The sequence below is a fragment of the Pelobates fuscus genome, chromosome 12 (assembly GCF_036172605.1).
Source record: "Pelobates fuscus isolate aPelFus1 chromosome 12, aPelFus1.pri, whole genome shotgun sequence".
In the NCBI taxonomy this organism is placed as follows: Eukaryota; Metazoa; Chordata; class Amphibia; order Anura; family Pelobatidae; genus Pelobates; species Pelobates fuscus.
This window is the reverse complement of record NC_086328.1, coordinates 89,951,967-89,967,202: the sequence shown is the minus strand read 5'-3', so window position 1 is coordinate 89,967,202 and position 15,236 is coordinate 89,951,967. Positions and strand designations below refer to the sequence as shown.

The window sequence follows — 15,236 nt, the reverse complement described above, 5'->3', positions numbered from 1 at the left end:
GAGGGTCCCTCTCCCTCCCACCCACCAATCCCCGGTTACTGAAGGGGTGAAAACCCCTTCAGTCACTTACCTGGGACAGCGGCGATGTCCCTCGCCGCTGTCTCCGCCTCCGCGACGCTCCTCCTAGTGATTACGTCGGCCGGTGGGCGAGACTAATCTCACTCACCGGCCGAGGAGACCTAATGTGCATGCGCGGAAATGCCGCGCATGCGCATTACGTCTCCCCATAGGAAAGCATTGAAAAATCATTTCAATGCTTTCCTATGGGGTTTTGAGCGACGCTGGAGGTCTTCACACAGCGTGAGGACGTCCAGCGACGCTCTAGCACAGGAAACCTGTGCTAGAAACTAGGAAGTGACCTCTAGTGGCTGTCTAATAGACAGCCACTAGAGGTGGAGTTAACCCTGCAATGTAAATATTGCAGTTTATGAAAAACTGCAATAATTACACTTGCAGGGTTAAGGGTAGTGGGAGTTGGCACCCAGACCACTCCAATGAGCAGAAGTGGTCTGGGTGCCTGGAGTGTCCCTTTAAATAATAATAATAAGTAACATGCGTGATAATAATCAATGAATATTTAGTATAACATCAGTATACAATACAATGGAATGTTAAAACAAACACGTTCCAATAGCTAGCACAGTATCAATTGTCAAGACAAGATTTATGATGGTGCTTCACAGACAAAGAAAAAGTTTATTTCACAGCGTGCAGCGTAAGGCAATAAAACTTTAGCTAACAGTGATATCAATGAGTAACCCTTCCAATGCTGGTTAGATTGTCCTAGGCATATATTATCCTATTTCATGTTATTTTAATTAACACAACATCTAAACCAGTTCATTAGTCATTTCCTGGAACCATTCAATAAGAATATATCTACCAGATTCTATAAGCCAAATTTTTAACTTGCCTAAACAGATATTTTATCTTATTTTAGAGCAAATCAATACCCCTGGATAAATACAACGGTATACTAATATGTGATAAGTCACATGTAATATATATAATTTTTAATCCCACCTGCAGAATGGGATGTATGTAATTATATACTCTTTAGTTAACTAAGATTTCTAAATATCGAAATCTGACCGTGATTTATCCAGTCATATATCATGCTATTAGAAATATTTTAATTAATTTAAATTAATTAAATAAAACCAGTATATTTACCAGTTAGGTAGATATTCTCGTCAGATAAGTAGGTAGTCTCAGGAATTTGTTTGGATGTATGATTGGTCTCTTTCTCGCTCTGACTCTCTTAGCCTCTCTTAGACTCACTTCTTCTCTCTTCTCTTTGTCTTACTTTTTAAAGGGCCAAGCACTTCGTGTGTCTTTAGGTAATAAGACCAATAGAAAACGGGAGGTGTGGTTACCTTCCAGATATCAATTTAAGTATTTGGTCCATAGGGGGTAGTATCGTCTCACTAAACATTCCTATCCACGAAAGAGTTAACTTTTCCTGGTGACGATTTCAACGTCATTTGTCTTATCTAAAATGAGCATTATGATTTAAGTTTACCTGTCAGTTCAATGCGTTTCTTTGAGATTCTTCTAAAAATGACAGTTAGAAACTAAGTTTGACCTCTAACTTACAATGGGACCTTGTAAAATATCGAAAGTAAAATTAAATTATTTAATCTTCTCTGTCACAAATGTCTGGGTTTAGAATTATTTATATTCCATTAGCATCTAGACATCTATCCATCCCCCTGCTCTCATTGTATCACTTGGTTTGTATATACAGTGCATTCTTAGGGTCAGGTTAAGGTTAGATACAGAGAGAATTGAAATCCTGTGTCTGTTAGCTTGAAAATAACAAAGATGGAGTCTGCTCTGTTCAGAGTGACTACTGACAATATACATTTTAATTTCTATCATAGCACAAAATGTGTGCCGATATAAATACCCTGACAGTATGTCAGTATGTGTCTATCTGTATGTCTGTGTGTATGTATGTATTTCAGTATGTATGTATGTATTTTAGTGTGTGTGTCAGTGTTTTTATGTATGTATGTCTGTGTGTGTGTGTGTATCAATTTATGTCAGTATGTATCTGTCTGTGTATGTATGTCAGTATGTGTCTGTCTATCTGTATGTATGTCAGTGTGCGTATGTATGGCTGTGTGTATGTATGTCAGTATGTATGTGTTTGTATGTATATGTATGTCAGTATGTATTTCTTTATGTATGTATATGTCAGTATGTATATGTCTGTCTGTCTATGTCAGTATATATGTCTGTCATTATGTATGTGTGTGTGTGTGTATGTATGTCCTTATGCGTGCTTGTGTCTGTATATGTCTATGTGTCTGTTTACCTATATATAGGAATTTGTTAAAAAAGAAAAGTAAAACTATAGTCCGGTCCCCAGCAGTGTCTGAGGAACCGCGAACTGGCCCCCTGTTTAAAAAGTTTGAGGACCCCTGGTTTACACCATACATTTCACTTTGCTCTTAAACATACGACATAAAGCATTATTTAGGACTTCACAAGTTGAGGGGTATGCATATGCAATTTGTAAATGCTTTTGGTTTTTAATTTAATAGTATGTGTGACAGTAGCCACCATCACTGGGAATGGAACATGGGACACTTTATGTAGGCAGGTGCACAGATTACCCTTATGTTATAGTCACCCTGTGCCCATTATAAGTGCATGGCGTGTATAATGTATTTGTTTGTTAGTTAGTTAGTTATCTTCATCCCCCTTCTCCTGTCTTATTGATTTCACAGCAGGGTGTTGCCCCATTGTTACAGGGACATGTCCAGACCAGTTCAAAGTGACTGCCATTGCACTCCATTAAATGGACACTCCAGGCACCCAGACCACTTCTGCCCATTGGAGTGGTCTGGGTGCCAACTCCCACCACCCTTAACCCTGCAAGTGTAATTATTGCAGTTTTTATAAACTAGAGAAAAGAAAATAAGAGAATGTACTAAGGTTCTAACAAGTAGACCATAGAACATAACTTGGATATCAGTAGAGATTGGTCTAACTACGATATAATGAAAATAAAAAATAGCTTTATTGTATAAACAAACTCCTAACTACTAATTAAACACATAAAAGTGAATCCCAGGGGGGAGCTGTAAAAAAGCTCAAATTGCAAAAACGGACCTATGGAGCCATGAACAGTATATGCCTAACAAAGTTGGGTCGTGGCTCCTCCCATCTAGAGGGTATAGAACCCTTCTAATAAGGTGAAACCTATGGCCCCTAGCGCATGCACACAAGGTTGCAGAATATCTTCTAAACAGGGTAACAAGATGTAGCCAGTGTAACAACTGAAGCGTTTGCATAAGAATTGCAACAATTGCAAAAAAGGGAAGACGCTCAAAATAAATGTAAGACTGGACTTGTGAATTGTATGCCCTTGTAGGGGTGTATACTGAGGATATACCAGATCAAAACTAGCTAAGTGAGCAAAGTAACGAAATCCTCAGATACAAATGACTTCAATACCACTCTCTATCGGAAGCCCACATCTACAAACAGTTTGTTAAAGTGGGAAAGTTTCCATCCTATGGCACTTAAACGTGGGATTACGATAGGTCAATATTTAAGACTTAGACGGAATTGTTCTTCTGTGGAGGACTTTAAAGTAAAGGCAAAAGATCTCAGAGAAAGATTCAAGGAAAGAGGCTACCCAGGTAGATGTTTGAAACAAGCCTACCAACGGGCACTGCAAAATGATAGGGAAAAACTCCTTGACGATACCCCTGAACCAAATACTACAAAAATGATACGCTGCATAGCCAAATATGATGCAGGTTGGGATGTGGCAAAGAAAATCATTGGTAGGTTCTGGCCCCTCCTTACCCAGGATCCCCATCTAAAAAATGTGGTATCCCCTACAGTATCAATTACGGCTAGGAGAGGGAAGAATCTGAAAGAGATACTTGTCCCGAGCCATTTACAGCTTCAAAATAAAAACAAAGGAAGCTGGCTCACGGTACACGGCACATATAAATGTGGCAGGTGTGTCGCATGCAGTTTCATGGCCAAGGGCTCCAAAACTCTATCTGACTCCACAGGTACAATTCAGATCCCCATAAAACATTTCTTCAACTGCAACACTGCAGGTTTGATCTATCTCCTAACCTGCAGCTGCGGCATGAAATATGTGGGGAAGACTATACGTCCCTTTAAGAGAAGGGTAATGGAGCATGTCCACTCCATAACATCATTGAGAGACACCCCAGTGGCCAGACATATGAGACAATGCCATAATGACTCATCAAGAGCCATAAGATTTGTAGGTATTGAACGTGTCTTTAAGGGCAAAAGAGGTGGAAATTATGACCTGACCTTAAGAAGAAGGGAATGTTTCTGGATAAGTAAATTGGACACCATGTCACCTAAGGGACTTAATGAGGGGTTCTCTTTTACCCCATTCATTAATGTCTAGAGAAGGACCAGTAATAATAATTATGTTTTGGCTTTACTATTTATAATGATTGTTGTTTGCTTTTTAAATTGTAATTCCCAATATACTACATATGCAATGAACCATAATAAGATTTCTGTTAGTGTTATATCAGCCATATGTATGATAATATTCCAAATGAACCATCTCCACTCTATGTGTATATCTTGTTGAATCACTTGGGGATCCGTATTTTTAGGACCCCAAGTGAAGTATGGGTTAACATGTCCAAAGGGTTAAAACTCAAGTTCAGCATTGATTTCGTATACACACCCTATTAGGTGGAGTTTCGCCGAGGATATAATTGAAGGGGCGGCATAATCGGATGTGAAGTGCTTCTGTTAGCACGTTGCGTTTCAAGCCTCGTTCTGGTTTGAAACGCATACACGCCAATCACAAGTGATTGGATGGCTAAGCCCTCCCTTCAGGTATATAAGAACACGCAGAATACAGCACGGTTCATTCTGCCTTTGACAAAGGCGCTTCAGCAGCGCCGAAACGCGTTAGGCATCATGCTCTAGGCATTATGCCATTTTAATCTCACTCAGCACGATTTAAGCACGTCTTTTTGGTCTATATTTATGGGGGTTTTGCCTGCTCGGATCGAGAGCCTCTAGGTTGCAGTCTGCTACAGTTTTTTTGGGGACTTCCATTTAGTGCCAGAATCTCCTTACAGCACCCGCAGGATTGAGTAAGGGGCACCTCTATTTTAGTGCTACCATCTCTTCTGTGTATAGGGTCCATTTTTTTTAGATCCACAACACCCACTAGTTGGGGTTTCTGCAGCACTAGCCCTAATGAAGTCATTTGTATCTGAGGATTTCGTTACTTTGCTCACTTAGCTAGTTTTGATCTGGTATATCCTCAGTATACACCCCTACCAGGGCATACAATTCACAAGTCCAGTCATTTATTTTGACATTTATTTTTATTTTTGCAATTGTTGCAATTCTTATGCAAACGCTTCAGTTGTTACACTGGCTACATCTTGTTACCCTGTTTAGCAGATATTCTGCAACCTTGTGTGTATGCGCTAGGGGCCATAGGTTTCACCTTATTAGAAGGGTTCTATACCCTCTAGATGGGAGGAGCCACGACCCAACTTTGTTAGGCATATACTGTTCATGGCTCCATAGGTCCGTTTTTGCAATTTGAGCTTTTTTACAGCTCCCCCCTTGGGATTCACTTTTATGTGTTTCATTAGTAGTTAGGAGTTTGTTTATACAATAAAGCTATTTTTTATTTTCATTATATCGTAGTTAGACCAATCTCTACAGATATCCAAGTTATGTTCTAGGGTCTACTTGTTAGAACCTTAGTACATTCTCTTTTTTTCTTTTCTCAAGTTTATCAGGGTTACCCCCTATTTTGGATATCTGGTAGACACCACACATTCACCTATATTTGGGAGTTTGTGATTTTTTGTTTTCTGTTTTTATAAACTACCAGAAAGCCACTAGAGGGACTTCCGTGTTCTTAGAACATGAAAAGTGTTTTAAACGAAGCTGGACGTCCTCACACTATGCATGAGGACCTCCAGCGTCGCCAGAATCCCCATAGGAAACCATTGAATAATGCTTTCCTATGGAGAGGTCTAATGCACGCATGCGGCCATTGCCGCGCATGTGCATTAGGTCTCCCCGCTGGCTGATGTCGGCAGAGGGAGGAGCTTGGGCGGAGCCTGGGACAACGGTGCTGGATTCAGGTAAGTCGCTGAAGGGGTTTTAACCAATTCAGTAAAATGGGATGGGGGGTGGGAGGAAGACGGGCACTGCAGGGTCCTGCAGTTCCAGGAAAACAGATATGTTTTCCTGGCACTGGAGAATCCCTTTAAATCTCCCATGTGGTTCTCATCCCTTGTTGCTGTTTGTCCCCACCCTTCCTTGTAAACAGTACTACATTCACACTAATGTAATCTAAGCGTTGTAGTGTAATTGGTGACTAGCCCATGTCCATACTGCTATTGCTTTATTTAGGATAGGTTGTGTAATTGCTTACTAGCCCAAGTTCACACTGCTATTACTTGACTTGGGATATGTTGTGTAATTGGTTTCTGTCCCAAGTCCATATTGCTATTGGCTGATTTTGGCTCACTGTGCTTCACCCCTGTGGTAATTTTGTGTACCACTGTAACCCTATTAAATAAGGCTGGGAGGTATAAAGAGATGTGTTGTTTTCAATAAAGTTGTGTGTTACTTCCCCTTGGAACTGTGTGTCCTGTGTGGATTTGTTCAGGGATCCCAGTAGCAGAGTCTTTGGACCTGTTGGCTGGCTGCATGGTCCCTGTAGTGGAGGACAATTAAAAAAGAGCAAGGTCTGAGAGCCACAAGTGCCTTATAAAGGCAGGAGCTAATCACATTGCAGGCAGAGGTTTGTATACTTGCCTGGAAGGAGAGAGCTGCAGTCTGGTCGGAGAGCCTCCAGTCAAGCTTCGGTGACTGGGGATGAAACGTTCCAATGTCCCTGAAAGAGGCTTGGAAGCAAAATGGGCGGAAGTATTTTATAGCATGGCTATACTGTGTAATTTGCTATACTAATTTAATTTTGAATATGTATATAGTGTTATATATTCCAACTTGGGGTATCTAAGCTCTTCTAGCTATTATTAATTGCACCCAATCTTTATCTTAACAGTGTTGGAATACCCAGACTCCAAAATGTCCCTGAAAAGTATGTTTAGGATTAATGTAGGGGTTCTGGAACAAAGAGTCTGTCTCTGCAGGCTCAGCAGTGTAAACACTTTTCTGAGGAAAGACGCTGTTTACATTACTGCCTAACACAACCTCTTGTGCAGAAACCATGGGGCCCCAGTGAGAAAATTCCTCGGGTGCCTCCCTCCCCATACGCCTCACCCTCCCAGCCTCTTCATGTGTCACATTCACGCCCCCCATCCCCTCCATGTGTCTTATTCATGCCCCACAGGGTGAGTGTGGCATGGTTGGGAGGGGATACGTATGACAGAATTGGGGAAGGTAATGTGATAGAGTGAAAGGGGGCAAATGTGACAGAGTGATGGAGAATGAGTGTGACAGGATTGGGGGGTGAGTGTGACAGTGCTAGAGAAGGTGAGTGTGATAGGGTGAATATGGCAGAGCAATGGGAGGTGAGTATGGCATGAGTGAGTGACTAGATTAGGGTACTGTGTGTCAGTGTGTGTTAGTGTATATTTATGTGTGTGGCAATGCATATATCTGAGTGTATGTACATATCTGTGTCAGTGTGTGTAAGTGTGTATCTCTGTGTTTTGATGTGCCAGTGTTTGTATGAAAGTGTGTGCATCTGTGTGTCAGTGTATGTACCTGAGTGTGTGTCTGTCTGTGTGTATCTGTGTGTGTGTGTGTGTGTGTGTGATGTTAGCCATCATCACTGGGGATGAAAGACAGACACTATATGAAGGACCCCCAATTACTCTTGTGTTTTGGTCACCCTGTGCCCATTATTGGTGCAGGGTATGTTTAATGTATTGCTTGTCTGTGCCACTACCCCTCCGCCCGTTTCCTGTCCTATTGTTTCCACAGCAGGGCATTGTCCCACAGACACTGCCAGACCAGTTTAAACTTGCTGCCTTGTCCCTCCTCAATTTCCAATCTTGCTATAGTATTGTCTGGCCCCACACTTCCTTGTACTATATTGCTCAATGCACCCTATTGTATGTAAATGAGGCTGTTGGATGCATAAATATGTGTGCCATGTATATTAAAGTTAGCTGCTGTTTTAACATTCACCAAGTGTCATCTGGTGTTTGGGGAAAGGAATGTCAAGCTTCAGCACCTGGGTATGAATCTGGGTATGAAATGCTCCAGGGTCCCTGATAGCTACAAGTTAGAAGACTTGGCAGGGGTACTCAGTCGGAGTACTGGAACTCTGTCACAATGTGTATGTGCTAGTGTGTGTATATGCCAGTGTGTTTGTGTTTGTGTTAGTGTGTATCTGTGTGTCAAGGTGTGTGTCAAGGTATCAGCCTATTTATGTGTGTATCTGTATTTAATGTGTATGCATATTTGTGTTAGTATGTATGTGCATATATCCCAGCAATCAATTATAACATGCAAACACACCCCTGCAAGCACAAACATTACATACAAACACACCCCTTCACTCAAACAGCAATACTACACACAAATGTAGATCTGCATTTAAAAGATAACATTACATAAAAACACACCCCTGCATGTAATTACATATGTTACATACAAACACATCCCTTTATTAAAATGCTAAAAATATATACCTACACCAACACCAACTCTACATACAAAAGCTCACCTGCATTCAAAAGCAAACATTACATTAAAAACACACACCCCTGTATTCAAACTCAAACATTATACACAAGTAAACCACTGCATTCCAATGGTAACAGTACATTCAAATAAACCCCTATATGCACACATATACTCTATGCAAAAACATGCTTACATTCAAATGCACAAACACTGCTCACAAATACAACCTGGCAAGAATGGCCAAATGCTAGATGTTAGGGCCACCTGAATGCTCGGTTACCACGGTTGTACTATTCCACATGGCCAGCGGGCACCCCGGTGCAGAGGTCCACAGGGCAGCCGAGCAGTGACCCCTGCGACCGCGGTAGGTCTGCCAGTGCTCTTGTGGGAATCACTCTGACAGCCACTAGATGGACTTCCTGGACAACAATGGGTTTTTACACACTCTGCTTGAAGACCTGAAAGCTCACAATAGAGATGCATCCCCTTAATGCATCTCTGAATAGGTACTGACTAGTGCAGCATGGCGATTGGCATGCATGTGCATTAGTCTGCCAATGCTTCTCTATTGGGAAGTCTGAAAACAGCAGTAATAATGATATCAGTCAGTGGAGGTAGGGCAACCGTTTCTTACTTCTGGGGAAGACCAAAGATTGAAATAGGTAGACGAACATTTTAGCGTTAGAAATACATGTTTGCAGGGCCGGACTGGGAACTAAAAGCAGCTCTGTAAAAAATTCCATACAAGCCCAATAATGCGTTGCGCCAGCATAATGTGCTGATATAGAGGTGGAAAAGATAACTTAAAATAAAAAAACTATTACTGCAATGAAAAAAAGCACTCATAGGGCTTCAAAATAAACAACAGAACGGTTTTATTTTAACCCCTTAAGGACACAATTTCTGGAATAAAAGGGAATCATGACGGAATTGTTCCGTCATGTGTCCTTAAGGGGTTAAGCAGACGTGCATTTGCATATAATCAATGTTTCAGTCCAACTACCTCGACATATTAAAGAGACACTATAGTCACCAAAACAACTTTACCTTAATGAAGCAGATTTGCTGTATAGATCATGCCCCTGCAGTCTCACTGCTCAATTCCCTGTCATTTAGGCGTTAAAACACTTTGCTTATATAGCCATATTCACACCTCCCTGCATGTGACTTACACATCCTTTCTAAACACTTCATGTAAAGACTCGTCTAATGTTTACACTTCCTTTATTGGAAATAGTGTTTAGCTTAGAATTCCTTATCTCCTGCTCTGTTAATAGCTTGCTAGACCCTGCCGGAGCTTCCGGTGTGTGATGAAATTTCAATTTACAGAGCAGGAGATAAAAACTTTCAAAGTCAGTTACATCTGATTTAAAATGAAACCATTTTTTTCCATGCAGTCTGTGTCAGTCACAGCCAGGGAGGTGTGGCTAGGGCTGCATAAACAGAAACAAAAGTGTTTTAACTCCTAAATGGCAGAGAATTGAGCAGTGAAACTTCAGAGGCATGATCTATACACCAAAACTGCTTTATCAAGCGAAAGTTGTTCTGCTGACTATAGTGTCCCTTTAATATATAACATATATGTAATGGGCATGTATTGGCCCAGTCTTGTTGCTGGGTGCACACTCCAGCACAATAACATATTCAAAGAGCACACTCATAGGACATAAACAAGATAACTTTTCTTATAGCTGTGTAACAGCAAACATTCACCATTTCAGTCCCATTACCAACCTTTCCTTAAAGGGACACTATAGTCACCTGAACAACTTTAGATTAATGAAGCAGTTTTGGTGTATAGAACATGCCCCTGCAGCCTCACTGCTCATTCCTCTGCCATTTAGGAGTTAAATCCCTTTGTTTATGAACCTTAGTCACACCTCACATGACTTGCACAGCCTTCCATAAACACTTCCTGTAAAGAGAGCCCTATTTAGGCTTTCTTTATTGCAAGTTCTGTTTAATTAAGATTTTCTTATCCCCTGCTATGTTAATAGCTTGCTAGACCCTGAAAGAGCCTCCTGTATGTGATTAAAGTTCAATTTAGAGATTGAGATACAATTATTTAAGGTAAATTACATCTGTTTGAAAGTGAAACCAGCTTTATTTTCATGCAGGCTGTGTCAATCATAGCCAGGGGAGGTGTGGCTAGGTCTGCATAAACAGAAACAAAGTGATTTAACTCCTAAATGACAGTGAATTGAGAGGTGAAATTGCAGGGGGATGATCTATACACTAAAACTGCTTTATTTAGCTAAAGTAATCTATGTGACCATAGTGTTCCTTTAATACACTACAATACCAAATATATATTTTTAGAGTATATATATCATCTGTTCTATTGAACTAAGAAGTTTGATAAAATTATCTATTAGTGCCTTTCTATTTAGATGCTGTTTTCTAGTAAATCAATTGCTAGTCTTTTTAGCTGCTTAATATGATTCCCTTGGAGAACACCAGGGGGAGAACGACCAATCCATTTCCCGAAACCACAGTGGAATGCACGGACGTGTGTCATATACATCACTTCCAGTTTAGCCGATCTCGGTTTTCCGATCAGCTGTGACAACAACGTGAACTATCCCTTATCAAGAAACAGGTGAAAAGGAATTGAACACAACCAATGATGTGAATGAAATGGAAGACGCCGACTGGAACTAGCCCTATTTAATGGGACTGATGGGAGGGTGGAATTAGGCTGCTTTTTTGGGGAGCATTATTGTTTTTACTAAATATTGGTCTCTGAGGAAGTCCCAGAAGTGGGACGAAACGTGTATGACCATTTCTTTCTTTTTAATTGTATTTTTTATACTACCAATAAATCCCTTTTTAACCTATCTACCTGTGGGAGTCCTGCATGGTTCCTGATACTGGGTGATACCTGATCCTGAGAGGAAGACACTACCCCCCCAAGACTACCCTCCCCGGGGGAGCTACCATCAGAGCGCATATTACTCCTATTTCTTGTGAGTGCGACCTATAGAAGGGAATATTATATTTTCACTACTGTATAACGCTAAGTTCTTTTTATTTATAATTTTTTAGGTATATCAGCTGAATCCCACGTGTATTGTATATTTTTTATAGATAGACTGGGGAACTACCATCAGAGCACATATTACTCCGATTTCTTGTGAGTGCAACCTATAGCAGGGAATATTATATTTCCATTACTGTATAAGGCTATGTTCTTTTTATTTATTATTTTTTAGGCATATCAGCTGAATCCCACGTGTATTATATATTTTTTTTATAGGTAGACTGGTACCAGGCTTGGGGCATAGACCTATCTCGCCCAGCATTTGTCCTTTCTCCTACGGGAAAATGTAGCAAAGAGACAGCCTTCCTTCAAGCACTACCCTGAGTAGTAGTGCCAAGTATCTTCCAGAGAAAGATAGTTTAAGTAGAAGTTCCTCTGCAAATATCAGCCAGACACTTGATAAAATGGGGAATAGTCCAGCTTTATTGAAAAACACACAGGGTTTTTATATACGTCTTTATTTGTACAGTGAAAACAAGTAAACCAATAACACCAACACATTTAATTAAATTGCAGTCAGTAAGTATTGAGCACCATGTTTATAAGGAAGGGTGGAGAAAGACAATGACAAGGACAACATGTGAGACTTCATGGCGTAGCAGGACAGCCAATTTGAACTAATCTAGAAGCCTTCTTTTGGAACAATACTGGGAGAGCAATAATGCAGGGACAGAGAAGGAAGGAAACAGTCCAAAATACAATATAGAAAGTCAAAACCATTTTAAACATGATAGTTGTCTACAGTAACTACTGATTTCAGTTTCAGTAACAACAGAGGGGCCATGGTGTAAAGGAAGGATGCTGACCCCCATGGTCCTCCACAAGTCATATTGTCTCTGTCTAACTGGCCTTAGTTGACATGGGAGGGCAGCTTCATAGGATAGCCATTCAAAAGTGGGGAAACTTTGGTTACATAGGGGATGCCCACGTCACTGGTCCTAATACTTATACCACGAGAATTTCAAAAACTCTAAATATAATTACTTACTCTGCTCAGAGATATTACTTAATGCGTCTTATGCTTTATCCTGAAAAATTTCAGAAAAGCTTTTCTTAACTCACACATTATCTTTTGGCAGGGACCATATCCTGAACCTGGAGATCTCATTGAATTCTTCCGCTCAGTGTACCAGCATTGGGGAATTTATGTGGGAAGTGGAAATGTTGTACATTTAACAGGTAAATGTTATCGCTGGAGTATTGCAATAAAATAAACACACACACACACATTGTGGAGACATAGAAAGGCATTATAGCCAAAGATACATGAGCAGGGCCGTTTGAAGGAATTTGGGGGCCCCAAGCAAAATGGACATGGAGGCCCCCGCACCCCCAACTCCCCACCCCCCACACGCACACAAAGCCTACAGGAACCACAGCAAAGCCATACAGTTTAATTTCACCCACACTTTATATAAATAAAAAAGGTTTACAGTGCATATACTGCTTAGAGCTCTGCCCTGCCCTTGCCCTTGAGGTATATGGCAAAGAGTTCAAGATTTTGCCTTGGCTTCCAAATTCTCTAGATCTCAATCCACAGGACATGTTCAGAAGTTTTTTTGGAGTCCATGCCTCGATGCATGAGAGCTGTTTTGACAGCACAATACATACACAATCATGAGCAAATGGTTTTAATGTTGTGGCTGATGCAAACTGTAGGACTGGTAATGATATGAAAAATCTATACTCAGGTCTTTTAATGAAGAGAAAAAAAACAAACTTTAAAACTGGTAAACGTGAGCTACAAAGAGCCATCTGTATCAATGCTCAGTAATGCAGTTTATTGCCATTTTCAGATATACTGTTTGTGTAATACATATAAAGTAATACAGTTCCATGAATAAGTCTATTTACATGAATTTTTACTAGCTTCATGCCATGATCAAATCACCCAATGAATAAAGACACAAAGACCTTTTTGTCTGCATGTTTTATAGTACTACAAAATAAATTTGTTTTCTGCTAAAAAAGAAAAATTATGTTCTCTGTGCCAGTCACAGGTACACAGGTGAAAATGTTGATCTAATTAGAACACAGATGATCTGCATAAGAACAAGTGGGTCTCAAGAGCAGTTTGAACTAGATCTGAATAGAAGCATCTGCAAGGTGTAAGGGCTGTAAGCTGACCTTATCCAGAGTCTCTAAAACTACAGGAACCAGTGAATATGACTTGCACCCTTACAGGCAATGGGAAAATCTATAATTGCGGGATTCAGTGATGCCACTCATCCTTTTACCAAAAAAGTGGATTTGCAGCTTTATTATAGTATGCTTCCCTTATCTATCTATTTTACAAAACACGTTTTAAAACTACTAAAAGGACGCTATGAACTCCAGTGAGGAAGTGATGGTGCCTGTTCTCTTCTGATGCCATCTTACCTTAAAGTGTTAAATTGTCTTCAAACAATTTAATACAGACGTTGTGCCCCAAGGTGTCTGTCATGCTGTCTCTTCTTTGGTACTTAGCTAATGTGGAAGTACAGAGAGCTGTCACTCCTCTTCTCACCTCCCCTTCTCTGGCTGTGGCCGAGCTCCTCTTCCTCCTGTCAGTCCGGCCGGGTACCGCGCGGTACAGGAGATTCAGTTTCCTGTTCCTGGCCGGACTGAAAGGAAGTGAACACTCAGTGTGCACTTCCTGTCAGTCCGGCCGGGAACAGGAAACTGAATCTCCTGTACCGCGCGGTACCCGGCCGGACTGACAGTGAGGAGGAAGAGGAGCTGAAGGGGAGGTGATGACGAGGAATGCTGCAGCTGCCTGAGGCTCTCTATAGAGCGCTCAGGCGGCTGCAGCCTTATAGGAAGCACCAGCTCTGCTTGGGGCCCCGGGCCAGCTCGGGGCCCCAAGCAGTTGCTTGGTTTGCCTGTCGGGTAGCGACGGGCCTGTACATGAGCCAAGTAGAACTATGGAGAAATGAAACCTTAACAGTTTATAGATAATAACATTTTATCCGTTAACTCTTTAGTCTGAATGAACTTGACGAAAATAAATTTAGTTTCGACATGAACTAATTTTGACCATTAGTTGATGCATTAGTCTATTTTTTTCAAATGTTTCAGAGAGTTGCGATGTCGGGCAAATCTTTCAGTGGTTTAGATAAGTAGATCAGTTCATAATTTGGTACCCTTATGTGGGATTGCCATATTTAAGGGCACCAAATTAGGGAGGAAGCTGTGTTTAGTAGATAGCTCCTGATTTTGGTATCCATAAATATGGAAATCCCATATGAGGATATTAAATTAGGGAGCTACCTACTAAACAGCTAAGAAATTTAAATTAACAAAAACCCTCTTCTTAATTTTGTTCTTTCAGTTGTTTAGTAGACAGCTAAATGAAAGGATAATAAGGAAAGGGAGCTGTCTACTATACTACACAACTCCTTGACACCCTTCGAGGACTTTTCCTTTGAATGAGATAGCTGTCTCATTCTGCAGGCAGAAGAAGCAGGTCAATTTGTTTTGCTTTGTCTTTTCTAATATTTACCTTCTTCGTCTTGCGTGAGTTTGCTATGCCCACCCGAGGGGATACTGATTTAACCAATCA

General features: G+C 40.8%; 1 protein-coding gene across 1 annotated transcript in view; it reads left to right on the top strand.

Moving 5' to 3' along the window:
- LOC134579527 (phospholipase A and acyltransferase 3-like) overlaps positions 1–15,236 on the top strand; it is an 86,167-nt gene that overhangs the window by 10,720 nt on the left and 60,211 nt on the right. The window contains exon 2 of the mRNA XM_063438844.1: positions 12,775–12,874. Coding sequence (XP_063294914.1) covers positions 12,775–12,874 — 100 coding nt within the window. The remainder of the gene's footprint in view (positions 1–12,774; positions 12,875–15,236) is intronic.